At 45.2% G+C, this 16,523-nt stretch overlaps 1 protein-coding gene and 1 long non-coding RNA gene across 13 annotated transcripts in view; one reads left to right on the top strand and one right to left on the bottom strand.

Moving 5' to 3' along the window:
* LOC121440809 overlaps nucleotides 1–16,523 on the top strand; it is a 53,318-nt gene that overhangs the window by 35,448 nt on the left and 1,347 nt on the right. The window lies entirely within an intron of this gene.
* The window catches only part of Itpr1 (inositol 1,4,5-trisphosphate receptor type 1), a 339,707-nt gene continuing 325,024 nt past the window's right edge, over nucleotides 1,841–16,523 (bottom strand). For all 12 annotated transcript variants that reach the window (XM_041641645.1, XM_041641653.1, XM_041641709.1 and 9 more), the window contains 2 exons: nucleotides 10,431–10,592; nucleotides 1,841–3,194 (listed from right to left, as the gene is read on the bottom strand). In XM_041641645.1, coding sequence (XP_041497579.1) covers nucleotides 3,108–3,194; nucleotides 10,431–10,592 — 249 coding nt within the window. In that variant the 3' untranslated portion in view covers nucleotides 1,841–3,107. The remainder of the gene's footprint in view (nucleotides 3,195–10,430; nucleotides 10,593–16,523) is intronic.

Genomic DNA, 16,523 nt, shown 5'->3' with positions numbered 1-16,523 from the left:
TGTGAGCACCGTCATCTGCAGGGAGCTGCTTTGACTGGGTTGAGATTGGCTCCGCTTTGGAAAGCTGTGGCTAAGTAAGAGGTCTTCCGCTAGCTTTCCTGTGCAAGGCAGATATGTTAGAGCTTACCTGGTGCTTATCTCTGCCACAGGGTTTTCGGTCTCCACACAGCATCCACAGTTAGTCCTTCCTAGCTTCTAGACACTCGTATGGACGAGATTCGAAAAGAAAGAAAGATCAATGGGTAGTGCTTCCCATGCAAGAGTAAGGGTAGGGAGGGCATGGCCGCTAAACTAGGCTAGCCCTGTTCTGGAAGGCAGGAAGCCCCTGACTGGGGAAGAACTAGCTCTGTGTCGCAGAAGTCAGGAGATGTCTGCTGGTTTGGAGCCGAGTGCTCAGGAAGTTACTGTCCCTGCCAAGGCTCCAGGTTTCATCTTTTAAGTTTCTTTCCTGCTCTGTGGTTTGACAGACCGAACATGTTGTCTTTTAAGTGTGACCCTTTCTCAAAAACAAACAGAAAAACCAAACAGTCCTACCAGCCAACAAACAAACAAACAAACAAAAAACCCAAACCAAAGCAAACCTTGACTTGGCGGGTGGCAAACGCTGAAGCACATGAAGCCCCAAGGCTTTCTTACTGCCCTGGTTAAAACTCGCCCGCCAGTGCTCCTTCCTCATTTGTGATCTGTGGAGGTAAATTTGAAGGTGACCTGGATCTTGGTCTCCGAAATAGAGGTGTCAAAAAAGGTGGTGTGTGGAGAAGGTGGCAGAACCAGTAACCTAGCAAAGGCCCCCGGGAGCTTCCCCTGCAGATTCTGTTTTTGCTACAGGGGCTTTGGTGTTGATACCTCCATTCCCAGGGTAGGAATGTAAGTGGCATTCTAGTTTCCATTATTTTCTGCTGAAGCTGGCAGCCTGAATGAAGATTTATATCTTTGGTGACAGGATTCAAATGAGACACGGCAAACCTGTAAAAGCCGCCACCTGAACATGTCAATGCAGAACTTTCTAGTGAACTGGATGGGACATGGGGAGACACCCCACACGCTGCCGGCCTCACTGTGTTGGGCAGCTTGAAGAGATCAAAGGCAAAGCCCAAGGGAACGAGCAAGTCCTTGCTGGCTGTGCAGTGTTGTGATATTGGATACAAGAGCCATTTTGGTGTCAGACAAAAAGCACGTGTCTCTTGAAGGCTTACCTTATAATGGAAAAATTTTAAACTGGCTGGAAAATTGATTTATTTTGGGTTGCCTGGTTTCTATAGTGGAAGCATCAGTTATGAAACTGCCCATTAGGTTGGAATTTAATTCTGACCCAGTTCCCTGAGCTGGGTGGGAATTAGTTCTATTTACCAAAACACAGAAGAAGTCGGCATCAGAAAAGAGCGGTCACAGCCAGCTTTGCTTCAGAAGGGAACTCGTTTTTCTGTATTTGGATGGAAGAGTGAGATCACAATAAGTATCACAAATGGTCTATGCCAAGACCCTGACCATGGAGGAGTGACCCAAACAAACTTCAGTGGTTCCTGATACTTCCACCTGGTAGATGCCAAGTTAAAGCTCCCCACACCAAACAGAGCACCCTGGATCTCGTTACAGCATGCCGGGTACCTGTGACAGCCTGGTGGTACTCAGTCACCTAGAAGAATAAGTTCCGTATGAAGTCCCCTCTGATATTTGTTCTACTGGTTTCCCATAGAATATAAACTATTGTTTGTTTTCTCAAATCAGGTCAACGTTTCCGGAATTAATCTGGTAACCAAACCAGTTGTAGTTTAACTCTGTCCAACTCTGGAATCGCTCCGAAGTCACAAGGAAATGCCAAATGAAAGTCACCAGCCAGTTGCCGTGTAGTATTCTGCATTGTTTATTAAATATAATTATGTATGCATTTACAAACTTGACTTGCTTCAGAACTCCGCAGTTTTTCAACTTTTGTGCAGTGATGGTCTAGTAAAATGAGACCCAGGTACAAAACGAGGCAACAGTGGCAAACTGTCCCTGTTATACTTTGCACCTCTCCAGAAAAGAGATTATGTGACAAAGAAATAAAACCAAAACGTGGCTCTTTCAGAACAGCATCATCAGTGTTCAGCTCTGACCGCCAAGGGGCAGCTATACATCCTAAGGGACAGCTCCTACTTTGTCTTCCAAGGACATACATATATATATATTCATAATAACCGCTTACTAGTAGTGTATTGTGTTGGTTCAGATGAAAATCCATAAGCCATCAGCTAACTCATTTGATTACACTGTGACATTCCATTCACCAGGGAGATGACACTTAATGGCCAGTAATGTGCTGTTATCCCAAACGTCATGTAAAAAGTTCCCTTTAAAAAAAAATCCATCTATTTCCTTGCAAGCTAAAGTGTTAGCCTCTAACAGGGCTTCTCTTAAAGAAATACCTTAAATGATTAATTTTGAAGCTTAAAAGTATCTTTGAAACTAAAATTGTTTCTCTTATAATGAATGCTGTTTGAGCAGTTCACAGACCTGGAGTTATCACTAGGAGACAGGCGCACCAAAGCCAGTAGCAGTGAGAAACAGCATAACCATAGGATAATTACAAGGTACAAAATTGCCCAGGGGCAAGAAACTCGCTATTAATATAATTTGGGCAGCAGCATCATTTGATATTTAACCATTTATTACATAAGTATTAACATATCAGCTTCAAAGACACGCACTCCTTGTAGGACACTCAGGAGTTACAAAGTTATGGTGATTGCATAATTTGTATTGCACAGCTTTATAAAAAACATAAATACTGGCTATTCTAGTTTTAAATACAAAATACATGTCATATACTTTTAAATCTATAATCTGGTTCAAGTGCAAATCAGGAACTTTCTGTAGTCCTTCCACAAAAGGCATTTTTTAAGATTTTTTGGCACTAGTGACAAGTCACCGTGCCAACAGAGCTAATTACAATACATAGGTCCAAACCTCTGAGAGTTGCAATCATATACATACAATACAAAACGGAGTATTTACAAATGTACTAAGCACACATGGAGCCTTAGTGGGCGCAGGAGAACTAATGAGCCATACCCACGCCGATAATAATTTAAACAGGGTGAGCGTAGTCCCTCTGTCTCGTTTGCTTAGGCGGGCTGCTGTGGGTTGACATTCATGTGAGGAGGATGTCCTAGAAGGCCGATTCTTTGTTTCTGCTTCCTCTGTTCTGTCATCTGGAAAGTTAAAAAGTTTCATCATTACACTCAGACACTTCCTGTACGTCAGGTCACACACTGAACCATAGATTTACCTCTGTGGTTACGGGTTATACTGAAACCCACTTTCTACAAATAGTGTACACACACACACACACATGCACGCACACACACACACACACACACACACACAGAGAGAGAGAGAGAGAGAGGGAGGGAGAGAGAGAGAGAGAGAGAGAGAGAGCACTTCAAAAAGGGCATCTTTCCGCAGAGTGGGGAATTCTGTGGCCCATCATGCAGGGTGACATTTGTCACAAGTACTGCTTGCTACTTGTTTCACAGAGAAACAAAGGGAGAAGAAGCACCGGCTTTGAGAATATTTCTGAAAACCATTTCCAAGTGATGGAGAGACTCATTGGAAAATGGTAGCTTGCTTTGATTCCGACACATCACTATACAGAAAAGCTGTGTTTTTAGAATCCCTGGGTCTGACACTTTGTACCTACATTCTTCAGGGGGGTCTTGGGTTCCTCGCCTCAGGAAAGGTGAGAGGTCCTGACATCCCCAGGATGCAGGCTAACTAAAGCTAACTAAACAGTGCTCTGCCCCCACCCCCCACCCCCTGTGCTCTGAACAGACACTCGATTTCAGATCTCATCAGGAGAGACCATTTCTCAGTGTGGGCTCCCATGAAAACTGTACTCCCAGCCCAAAGGTGAGGTTGGTTTTCTTCTGGTTGTAAAGCTGAGCTCTCCCTTTGGGCCTCTAGCTCTCTCCTGGGTATTTTAGGACTCAGTTCTCTGCTTGAGAGAGTTTTATTAGCATTGTAGGGACCACTTCTGAACCTGAGGCTCACACGTTAACTAAGATACAAGGCTCTATGAATGCATATTAGATTAAGATATGTGCGAATAGCGTAAGGCTTAGGGTAGAACAGCAAAAGATTATAAACTTTGGAATCAGATAGCCATTTACCTCAATCTAAAATGTTCTTTATCTCCTGCCAATTTGCTCATTAGTCTGTGTAATGAAGGTAATTCCCGTCTGGTGGGTAGAAGGCTAAGGCATATGCAGATGTCTTAGTACAGTGTCACATACAGGATGCTTAGGTTTCAGTTTTCACCTCCACTGATTTCCGGTACATTCCTAGTACACTTACTTTGGTTCATGTTTAAAGTGATGATATTTTGCTTTCTCAAAGCAGGGCACTTAACAGTTTAAGCCAAGATACTATTTTTGGACTCCTATGGAAATACCTTACTGTAATCTAGACGAAAAGATGAACAAAGACTGAACACTTCCACGTGGAAGTGTTAAGTGAAAGTTTCTGGAAGGAACTGAATGAAGATATTCTAGGCAGCCTCCCAAGTTTACATTCCCAAGTTCATCCGAAGAAGGCGATGTTGCACACGGCACATGGGAAATACCCATTGTTTCCTGAGCATGCTAGCTACCTGCTCATCTTATTGGTTCACAGTTCAGAGAGGGCAGCTAGGGTATGCTCACCTAAACTGCTCTCTTGATAGGCAATCTTGTGAGGGAATCCATTTGTAATCTTGATAATTTCAAGTATTTAAATGGATTTAGAAATCTTGGCAGGTTTACTCTCTATGCAAGGGCACTTCCTAAAGCATCTTTGTGAAGCTGCTGACACCTTACAGTTCAGAGCTGGCCCACACAACCTTCTCTGCGATGCTTTCAGTAGCTGTTAATACCAGAGAGAACGTTTACACAGACAGGCCTTGTCTCTGCTCAGTAAGCCAGTTACTCAGTCTTTGTCTTAAACTCACGATTTATAAAGCGTTCTGCCTGCTGGCAAGTGTTTGGCTTCACTTAGAGCCATTGATGGCTCCCTTCCTCTTGGTCCGTATTTCTTTTGGCTTATTTTAAGATGGCTGGTGCATCATATTCCTGCTCTCATAAACCAGAAAGGTCCATGGTGTTGGAGGCTAGTGGTCAGTTCTTAAACCCTGATCATCTCAAGTCCTAATACATATGGATCTGGTCTTGATTGTTTCCATAAAATGGTTTTTCAATGGTTCTGCACCAAATCCACACAGCAAAAACACAAAAAGGGACCACAAACAATGTGATACAGGTCTGCTGTGGGGGCCTAGGAATAAGCATTTCTAGTGAGTTCCTAGATGCTGAAGATGTTGCTGGTTTGTTCTTGAAGAGCTGAGCATATACATTTTGTACATTTCATATACTCCAGTGCTTCCTTTTTCTTACATGAAGACATGTCTTAGAGACGGATGTCTGTGGCTAAGAATAGAAAGCATACCATTTGACTGTGTGATCAGCATTAACCTTGGCCTTTTAGACAGGAGAAAGCCATTTAACAAAATGCCATTAGAAGTACTGGGTATCACTTAGTAACAGCTAGAAGGTAGTTAAAGAAAAACAAAACCAAGAACTAAACAAACCCCCCAAAGCCATAAAACAGCTAAAGGCCACATCTGATTAGAAAGGAACCAAGACCAACAGTGTTGGCCACTTAGCTTTCCTATCATTCCTGTCTGTTTTCAAATAGTTTCTGTCTTTACTACCTCCAATCAAACCTTTTACACATATCTATACACATACACGTCTATCTCACCATAAGGTACCACTCACTATGTGTAACCATGATTGTGTCAGGAAATAGAAATAATGACCAAAACCTATCCTAATCTCACATAATGTATGCACTGGACATCTAAAGCAAAATTGACTCCTGGTAAAAGTCTCCATCGGGTTCACACCTGAAGTACCTGCGTCATGGAAAATGTCCGAGCTGTAGAACATTAAAAATTCTCAGAGTCTCCATTTAGCTGAGGATGGACAGCTGAAGCAGTGCAGTGCCTCACAACTATACAAATACAGGAATTACCTGGAATGTCTCTGTGTTGCCTTTGGGCTCTTGTCAATCGCTTTATAACCCAGACAGAAGCAATGTCAAAGAGACCTTGCACAACACAAGAACACTAGGTGCAGAATGGATGATCAGGTAGTGATTGAAAGTTGGCATAGTGATGAGGCTCACTGGCAGTACAAAGATACCTTAGTCTGGCTCAAAACAGATCTTCACACTCTCTGAAAAGCCTCCAGTTACACACGGAGAAGCACCCTGGTTACCGAGAGTCCAAGTAGCCAGTGAGGTCTAGTAAACAGAATTCCTTCCTATGGTTCTCTAGAGCCAGTCAGGCTCAAATGATGAGCCCCAAATGCTCAGACATTCAAACAAAACAAGAACAAAAACAAGAACAACAAAAAACCCCCCAAACAAAACCTTCAAACACAGTGTCTGCTGAATGCAATTACACTGCTTCTATATTACTGCTCAGCCCCTTAGAGGTGTCCCACTAATATTCTAAGTCCTATCTAACTGGCAAACTCTTTCTCAAACTCCGAATGAAGAATGAATAACCCCGAAGAGGCTCTGACGCACTGACAGCAATCTTTCCCCTAAATTCACTGTGAGGAAAGCCTCACTACCCTTTTTCCATTCCCACAGAAATCAGCTTAGACCTCTGCAACATACCATGTTTAAGTGTCATTCACTTGTCTGTTCTCTTGAAGGGGCTACAGCTAGTTCTAGAAGGCAGACACCAGGTCCTTTCTGCCTCCGTGTCCTGGATATCCAGTGCTGTGTGTGGCAAGTGTGGTTTCTGAGTGTTGGTTGAAATGAGGAGTTGGGTTAACCTGAACGTTTTGCCATTCCTTGAGCATGCCATGCACTGTCATGCGTTTGCGCATGCCTCTTCCTTTCCTGGAAGCCCCTACTGTAGTTCTCTGCCAGCCCAGAAACCACCTGCTTGGATGATTACAGAAGCTACACCCTTTCTCACTCTAAGCCACTGCTGGGCTGGCCTCCGTGTTCCATGGAACTACATTCACGCCTTCTCTTTCTTTCTTGCTAAACATAGGTTTCTAGAAGGCAGATGTCTTGGCTCTCTTTCATTAAAAAGGCAACATGCTAATATCATTTAGATGTTCAAGCACTTCTTACATTCCTAGCATGACAGATAAGGGTCAGTGTCCTCTAGGAAGCCAGTCACATTTTCAGGAAAATGAACCTTTTGCTTAATATTTGCTCTTTTGCATTATGAAGGAAACATGCAAAAAAATTTATGAAGTTCTTACATTAGTCTTCCTCCTTGGAATAAGGATGTAAGAGAATCACATTTAGTATTCAGAATCTCTTGGGAGGGGAAACTTGGAGATGAGATACATCATTAACACTTAGAATAGCAATGCAGTGAGACGGAACACCTGACACCGCTAACCGTGTTTTCACCAATATCCTCTCAAGGACTTCTTCCCAGTTGGTAGCTTAGAAAAATAACCACCAAAGACCTCTAGCCCAGTAAAGATGAAAACTAAAGTCACTCACACTTAAATGACTATAGTTCCATTGCTGGTTTCTACAAAATAGCTAAGGGATGAAGCAATTTTGTAGGTTCCCCAGTGAATGGCAGTCTTTCATGGCTGTAGTAAAAATGTCTATGACAGAGTTTCTTGTTCTTGAATCATTTGTGGGGCTTTTAGGTTTTAAGCCATTTTGTTGCCTTTTGTGGGCAGGAATTCTTGCAGTGACCAGAAACCAAATCTGTAATATGCCACTATGAGTTCTTATACACAACAGCTTAAAACATGTTTAAAATTCTCCTAACATCAAATTTCATCACATTCAGACTCTTCAGATTGGTTCTGAGGTGATTCATTACAGGGTTGTTCGAAGTTAGATTAAGGAAACAATTTCTACCTCCTTTTGATTGCAAAAATCCAATCCCTCCCTGACCCTGAAGCAACTATGGTCTATGTTTTTTTCCCTCCCTGCATTTCTGAGCATCTCGAAACTTGAACAGTTTAATCCTGGTAAAAGAACTTCTAAATGTGCCCTTGCATTTCCATGCTTCTTTGTAGCTTGTAACACTTTCCAAGAAAAAGAAAAGGTTCAATTTCAGAATCACTCACAGGGGAAGGGCTTTCTAAAGAGTGCTTCCAACTGCCAACTTGAAAACTGAAAAATAATGTAAGAGGGGCAGGGAACTGAACCGCTGAAAACGGTCGGGGTCTAAAGTCAGTTCATGAGTCTTAGTCCATGTTCAGTCAAATGTTAGCTCAATAGGACTAGCTCTACCCTGACCTAAGTTTACAAAAACCGAGTTTCTACTATGCTCAGCTGTGCACATGACAGTGAAGGCATCCATGAAATATTAAGGTTCTTTCTTAAAAAAAAAAAAAAAAGGAAAGGAAAGCAAGGGAAAGGCAATTTAAAAAGTTAATCACAAAAGGCAAAACGGGATACAAAACAGAGCAAACAAACTCAAAACAAACTACTCAGCACCTAAGAGCAGGGCCAGCACTGGAGGATTAGGGCTTCCCACCCTCAGGCTGTGATCCATGGTGGGATACATTCCCTAAGAGCCTTCTGTGCTCCTCATCAAGACAACCAGGGACTGGTAAGATGACCTAGGCTTTCTTTAGTGTCCCCTCCACCTGCCATTCTCGCTGTGTTTCCTCAGCCCAGCTCATACCGTGGACATGGCTCACTGGTTGGTGAAGTGGGGCTTGAAGCAGCCTTTGAGTGAGTCACCCTCTGTGACAACTGGAGAATGACAGGCTCAGCACTGCATGGGCAGGGATTTTCAGTAGAGCCTGAAGGGAAGGGCTGACTTGATTTTTTTTTTCCCACTACAGAACGCTCAAAAAAACATAATAGTTTTGTTTCAGACATATTTTAAGAAGCTCCCCGGCAAACTGGAGACACCCAAAGGTTCACATTAGGAGAGCATGCCCCCCAGAACTTCCAAGGACGACAGTGAGAAACAGTCACGCGGAAATGAGATGCAGGGTAGGAGCACTTCGGAGCTAGGTGGTCTCAGCAGTAGCGGTTCTGATAGCCTGGGCGTGAAGGACAGGAAAGCTCTGAAGAATGGTATGGGGGTCACGTTAGCCCCTGTATTTAAGTGTCTTGGATCAGCGTCTAAGATTTGCTTTTTTGCACCTAATTTAGAACATCTGCTTTGACTGAGCCTCTTGATGCCACAGCTATCCCAAGTGGGAGAAGAAAAAGCTCGCTAGGGCCGTGAAGTGCACCAGGCTCTCAGGGGCTGGAGGGGCAGAGGCAGACACAGCCACTGATGTACTCATGAGTCAGCTAGGTCCTGTAAAACACCTGTTAGATGGCTCACAGCAGGGTGGGCAGTTAAAGAGCAAAGTGTTCCAATTAAAAGTTCATTAGTTTACAGATGTAGGTTATTATTCACTTTGGGTGGTTGCCAAGCTCGGGGATGCAGACAGCTCCCAGCGAGGCCCCCCTTCTCACTGGTCTTATATCATCTGTATTTTAGAGCATTTCAAAGAAAAGAACTTGAGGCCAATGCTGTCTTAGGGCACAGATGGGCAAAATTCAGGTAGAAAAGAAATATAATGGAAAGCAGAATTACAAAAACAAAACAAAAAACCAAAACAAAACAAAACTGTCTCCAGGAAGTATTTATTGTAGGCCAGCTCTTCTCTGGTTATGAAGTACATACAATAATAAGTCACCTGTGGATACACCTTTCCACTTACCTACAGGGCAGGGCTGGCCTGGTACCTGCCGCTGTGCACAACACAGCCTCTTGTCCACAGTGCCGGTTAAGATGCCTTCAGAAACTTAAGACACCGAGCTCTCCCTGTTGGTGTGCGGCTACCCCAGCGCAACTGTTCACTATCCCCGGCTCAAGTTCTTGACCCTGAGAGGCACCTATGACTGCTTCCCCTAGGACTGCTGTGTTGCTAAGGCATCAGAGGTGTGGGTGTGGCAGACAATATGTTAGGTTTGGTGTATATCTGTATCTGCCATCTCTGGTCAGCTTCTGTGTTGCAAGGGGCAGGGTGGGAGCTCTGTGTCTGAGAGGACTGGACAGGCTTCCTAAGACTGGCAGCTTCTCTCGGGATATGGAGTTTTAAAACCCCGGGGTGAACACTTGAGAAGTCCCAGGGCTAAGATGCTGAGTCAAGTCCCAAAGGGCACAGCTGTATGTACTTTGTTGTCGTTGTTGGTCAGGGCTTCGCTCAAGTAGTTTACATATTCAAATGGCACCCTGAGCAGCGTAGACCAGAGGGCAAGGGCAGCAAAGGCAGGGACTGGGCGGGTGTGAGGGGAAACGCTCCAACAGTTTCACACTAACACTGCTGGCCTCTCCCTCAGGTCTGAGGTGTACGGCAGTGAGTGGGAAGTATGCAGGTGTGGGGACCGGGTGTGGGGTCTCCCGCCTTTACCTGGTCCTTTAGTTCCGACAACTGGCCAGAAAGATTGGTGACCAGCTTCATGGTGGACTCCAGTTTCTCCTGCAGGTTCCTCAGCTCGTTCTGTTCTCCTTCAGAATCGCTGCTGACCAGGGACATGGCTCTCATCCTGGGGAACCAATCAAGGTTTCTTTCCTGCAATCCGCATAGGAAAAGAGCGAGAGTTACTTCTTTTTTTTTTATTTTAAATATTTATTTACTTATTATGTATACAATATTCTGTCTGCATGTATGCCTGCAGGCCAGAAGAGGGTACCAGACCTCATTACAGATGGTTGTGAGCCACCATGTGGTTGCTGGGAATTGAACTCAGGACCTTTGGAAGAGCAGGCTGTGCTCCCAACCACTGAGCCATCTCTCCAGCCCGAGAGTTACTTCTAAGGGTAGAAATGAGAAGAGTCATCTTTTCAGGTCATCCTTCCCATGGACCTCTCTCTCATGAAGCTGTCTCTGCTTGGGGTACAACAATAACGATTTGAGTACAGAGGCCAGAGGTTGAAGTCACGAGAGGGCGAGGTCACGAGTCTTCCCCATTTGCTCCCCTATTTCCCTAGGTCTCATGTAGTACTTACTTGCCTGAAGGTCACTATGTAGACCAGGCTGTCCTTGAACTCACAAATGCTCAGATTATTATTTTGCGGAATGGTGTCTCATTGCATGTGAACTCACCAGCTTGGTTAGACGCCCTGGCCAGCAAGCCCTAGGGATCTCCACTTCTCTGGAATTACAGGTTAAGTGCCCCATCACCTGACTTTTATGTGGGTTCTGTCAAGTCCTCATGTTTGTGCAGCAAGTACTTTACTGACCAATGCGACTGCCTAGCCTAGAAAAGCTGTAATGAACACAACGGAACCCTTAGTTCCTATGAGAAGAAGCTGCTGTAGAATTAAATATAAGTGGAAAGTAGGCTTCAGATTTAAGGTCCCAACTGTAACAATGGACACCACCACCACGGCTCCTGCCTTTGCCACTACAGTGCTTGTTCTGCAAATTATTTGGCTGGCAAGCTTTGCTTCAGTTTAGGACAAAACATGCACAGCAGACATCAGTAATCTAAGTTCCATGCATTCAAGGGCACTGAACAATTCACATTGCTGCAGAGTCTATACCAGAAGGTTTCATTCTGCCCAACTGAAATCCTACCTCACTTATATAACCCTTGAAGCCACCATCTAGTTTCTGTACGTCTCTGGGCCTTTGACTGCTCTAGGGACTTCACACCATGCTGTATTCAAAGAGAATTTACACTAGAAAGACAAAACCATCTGCAATCACTCTAAAAACAAGACACATGTTAACCTGTTAAACACCTGTTCTGGCATTTTAATGGAGAGATGTATGAATTTGCCTGTTAATGGGCTGAGATGACGAATGGGTTCCTCGGTCCATTTCCAGTTTGTGAGCTTTCCAGCTTGCAGTGGGTGACAGACGCTGCCCACTGTACAAGGCAGGGCCATTTGGCCACACGCCCCATCCAACGCCATCCTTTTGCTGTTTCAGCTTGTGCATGTACAGAACGGCCTTTCTCACCACAGGTTAGCAGAGTGGGACTTTTCCTCCTCTCACCTCACTTCCTTCTGCCCAAGATGCCTTTCTCCTCAACAGCGTGCCTCATACTCAGGTTCTGAACCGAGGGGTAGGAATGAACAGCAAGAGCCAGGGGAACTGACTCATTTCGGATCTAGCCACTGTCATTCTCACCTGGACCACTTTGATCTTATCAGCACACATTGCACACACCTTTCAAAACACCCCTGAAAGTAAGAACAGTGTCCTGGCGTTGCTTTGAGCTACTACAGGCTCTCAGCATTTTTGGGGGAGTCAGTCTTTTCTGACATTATTTTTGTCTCTGTGAAGCATACAGTCTTTGCTATAACTACTCCTTGCCCACTTCCCCAAATAGCTACAGGCATTATGCAAAAGAAAAGATGAAGGTGTACGCCAATAAAACATTATTTACAAGGGCTGGTGGCTCACTGGGTTTGGACTTCGGACTTGCACTGGCCAACCTCTTTTGTGAATAATAGAGGGCATTAGTGTGCTTCAAAAAAAAAATCAATGCTCTGTGAGACCCCAGTCTAGCTGTGACCATTAGACTGTCTTCAGCTAAGGTGACCTTGCAGGAAAAGCCGTGCAAGGCCCAAGTGCAAAATAAACCAGGGCAGCAAGTTGCTCGCTAGCTTCTTTTATTTTAGGGGTGGGGGAGGCTCAAATTCACAGTGTAGCTAAGGTGACCCTGAATTCATGATCCTCCTGCCCCAGCCTCCTGACTGTCGGTATAACAGGCATGTATCACCATGTCCACTTATGTGGCTCTGGGCAAGTATTCTCCCAGTTGCGCTACATCCCCAGCTCAGTCACAGCTTGAGGCTCCAGGGAATCCAGGAACTCAGTCACAGGAGCTCAATCCTCTCTAAGGTGAGGGCTGGGGCTGCCTCCATGGAGTGACTTAGACCACAGGAGGCAGTCAATGTTTGTGGGGGGATGGAGCGATCCTTCATGGACTCTACTCACAGGAGCTTAAATAGTAAATATGAAGTGCTTACAGTTTTTCTTTTCTGCTGAAAGAGAAAAATGGCAGTGTCTATCCTGCTGGACCGCATGATAAACATTCATGCTGCTCTACACCCATTTTAATCAAGTTCTCAGCTGAGTGACAGGTAAAAGACCAAGCCCAGAAAACACACCGTTTCAAAGCCACTAACTAAAAACCAAGTATTTCTCAGCCAGTAATCAGTTCTCTACAGAAGAGCTCAGCGACCTGCCACCGATGAGGGTCTCTACATCTGTGGCCATCATTCAGACATAAAACTCCACAACCCTACCAGGGCAGCAGCTCACATTCAAGGGTTGCAGTGCTGAGGGAGAAACGAACCTCATGTTTCAGAACTCTGCAGAATGGGGATGGTGGGCAGTGAACTCTCTCTCATCAGTGCAAGCTAGCCTCTGTGAGGGGACAGAGGGATGTTGAGCCTGGACTGACAAAGTCATGAACCCCAAACTACAGAGAGATCCGACAGAAGTCCATCTTAGGCATCAAAGGCCCCAGACAACCAGGCTCGCTGCTATAGAGTTTTGTAGAATGATCCCTAGAAGGAGAACAAAGATCCCAAATCCTACTGCCACTGTCGAGCTCAGAAGAAGGCATGGCTACACCATCAGCTGGAATGTGGCAGGGGTTACAGATCTCACCACCACAGATGTGAGCAACTGAAGCTCTGACTTGGGTGTAGGAGATGGGATTAAAACCCATTTGCAAGTCAGGTCTTGAGAAATAACTTGTATTTCAAATTGTATACCATTGTAACTGAGTATATAGGTGGGCATCTTATAGTTATTTGAGCTCAAGTATGTATAAGCAGTGAAAGTATTCTAAAAGTCTAACAAATTCAATAGGAACAGTAAAAGCCCTTATTTCATAAGCTTGGCACTGATGATGATGTAGTGGCCACACAGACGGGGTCACTGTATCTGGATCCTCGAACCTCTTTAAAAGTAGACATGTTTGCCTTGGATATCTAACTAGGGAGCGGGGCTTCCATGATCAGGTCCCTGCAATAGAAACGAGGAGAGTAGACGTCTAGACAAGAAAGAGCAGGCTGTGCTGAGTCAAATGAGCAGTGGAGAGAAACACTGAGAACAGAATCCGCTGGGGAACAATCTTTGTACACTGTAAATATGCATTGCTCTCATTGGTTAATAAAGAGCCAACTGTCCTATAGCTGGGCAGGAAGAGATGCAGGGGGAGAGCCAGAATAGGAGGACGCTGGGAAGAAGGGTGGAGTCTAAGAGTCACAAGCCAGATGCGGAAGAAGCAACATGGGAAGTTCTTAGATGAAGTAAATGAGCCTTGGGGTAGCACAAAGATGAACAGAAAAGGGTTAATTTAAGTTGTAAGAGCGGGCTGGAGTCAAGCTTAAACTATCAGCTGAGCATTTAATAATGTCTCTGTGTGGTTATTTGGGGAGCAGCTAGCGGGACAGAAAAGTCAGCCTATAGAACCCACGCCTAGGGACCAGCTGGTGAGCATCCTCTGCACAGAAGGCCTAAAGGAGGCCAGCACCAGGCTCTGAAGGGAGCATGCATGCGGATGTCCTCAACAGGACAGGGCACAGGTGTAATGGATCCCCAGCATGCTGGAGACGGAGATGAGAGCAGACAGGCAAGGTAGCTTGGACTGCAGCTGTACAGAGGCAGAAGGGATGGTCTGGAGTGGGAAGAGAGACAGTGGCCAAGTGTGAAGGAGGAAATGAAGGGAGAAGAGGAAAGGAGATGTGAGAGAAGAGACTCCACCCTGCCAGATGTGGGCATGCCCAGTGAGTTGCCACAGGCTCCTCTGTGATTAACTTATTATTGCTATGCAAACAGATGCTCCATAGCCAAACTGGTAGTGAGCTCATCTAAGGTCTCGCTCTCAGATCCCCCGTGTGCTCCTCTGCCTAGCAAACCTTCTAGACAAGGAGAAGCCAGATTTCCAAAGAGTCCATGTGAATGAGGTGTTGGGAAGACTCCAGCAGATCCATGCACGGGTGTGCACACAGCTTTGGGTTTAGGGAATAGTAACACATGACCGAACAATGACAGATTACAATGAGATTGTGCTATGGCAAATTCCAACCTTCTGCAGCAATGTAATCTCCACCCCCTGCCAGCTCCAGCAGTGACCGCAGTGAAGGTCTTTGAGCACATGCAAAATGCATGCTTTTTCCACTTAAGAGTCCTTGGCTGAACTTTTACTATGTTTTTTTCCTTCTCTGTATCCCTGGGATATGAAGGCCCTACTCAAGGAGTCTATAAAGTCACCCACGCACAGAGGTAACGCATCTTTAAACCATAGCAAACTGAAAGAGTGTTGTGGAACATTCTTTCAGACTTCGGTACATCCATCACACAAGGAAAGGCCATGCGTTAGCTGCGGCTAGTATGGCTACTATGGGCCATGGCTTCTAACCCTGGCATAGCCTTCTTTCTCCATTTTTTAGGAAGTCTTTCATGGCAGGAAAAGGGGTTTTCTGTAAACTCTCCTTGACTGCCTTCTTAAATTTGTAATATGAAACCCGGGCAGGAGAACCCCACGAAGATCCTACACCATACAAGACAAGCTGGGTGGAAGAGATCTGAGCTCTGTGGTGGGCAGACCCTGTCCTGTTCTGCACTGAAAGGGGCAGATCCACAAATGTGAGACCTTTGGTATCACCAGTATTTTAATTAATCACCTGGCTGTTAGGTCAAATCTCCAATTACGCAGTAGTTAAAATTAATTAGCAATTCTAGCCAGACTTTCTCAGTTTCGTATGTGGCTCAGTAGGACAAGCTAGTGCTGGTGTAAGGTTCTCACAGAGAGGGTTCTGATCTACATGGAGAATCAATCCGAAAAGAAAATGTTCAGACTCTTCCAATCACAGTTGCAGTGGTGGTGCTCCCCCCCCCCCCCCCCGGTGAATTTGAATCTCACAACCTTTTATGTCATTACTAGCTTGTCATCCATAACTCCTGTCACCCACAGCTCTCCAGCCAGAGTGTGAAGCCCAGGTTTGCAGACTCTCACCCTGAGGTCTACTCGGGATCTAAAGCATTCCATTGTCTTGGTTTTTCTTGCATTTCTGGGAAAGCCATCTTTGACCAAGACATTCAGTTTATAAATGGATTTGCATTTGGGGGGATGTATGTATCTGGGGTGGTGGTGTCACACAGCATCTGCCACCCTGGCTCTGATGTAGTCCTCGTTGCTCTCCTGGCTCAGCTTGCTGCTGGCATCTCACATGCCAATGCTGTGAGGCACCGTCTGCCCTGGTCCTCCCACAATCCAGTCAGGCAGTTCCCATCACGGCAAGTACTTCCTCTGTCAGAGAACACAGACTAACTGAAGCCGCAGCCGGAAGCAGGCTGACCACAAGTGCTAAAGCTCTGCTTACTTCTTTTCTAGGTAAAGTTGGAAAAGTCCCTGTAAAGGCAAACACTGAAGTTTTAGACACGGGGGTGGCACTGACCAGCCACTTCAACATGTCCTTGACTGGAAAGAGGGAGAGTGTGCTGTATGGGGTGAGGAGCAGAGCCAGGGGGAGG

The sequence above is a fragment of the Microtus oregoni genome, unplaced genomic scaffold (genome assembly GCF_018167655.1).
Source record: "Microtus oregoni isolate MIOR12 unplaced genomic scaffold, Mior012 000002F_ref0000024, whole genome shotgun sequence".
Lineage (NCBI taxonomy): Eukaryota > Metazoa > Chordata > Mammalia > Rodentia > Cricetidae > Microtus > Microtus oregoni.
The sequence above is the reverse complement of the archived record's forward strand: the minus strand, read 5'-3'. Positions and strand labels throughout refer to the sequence as shown.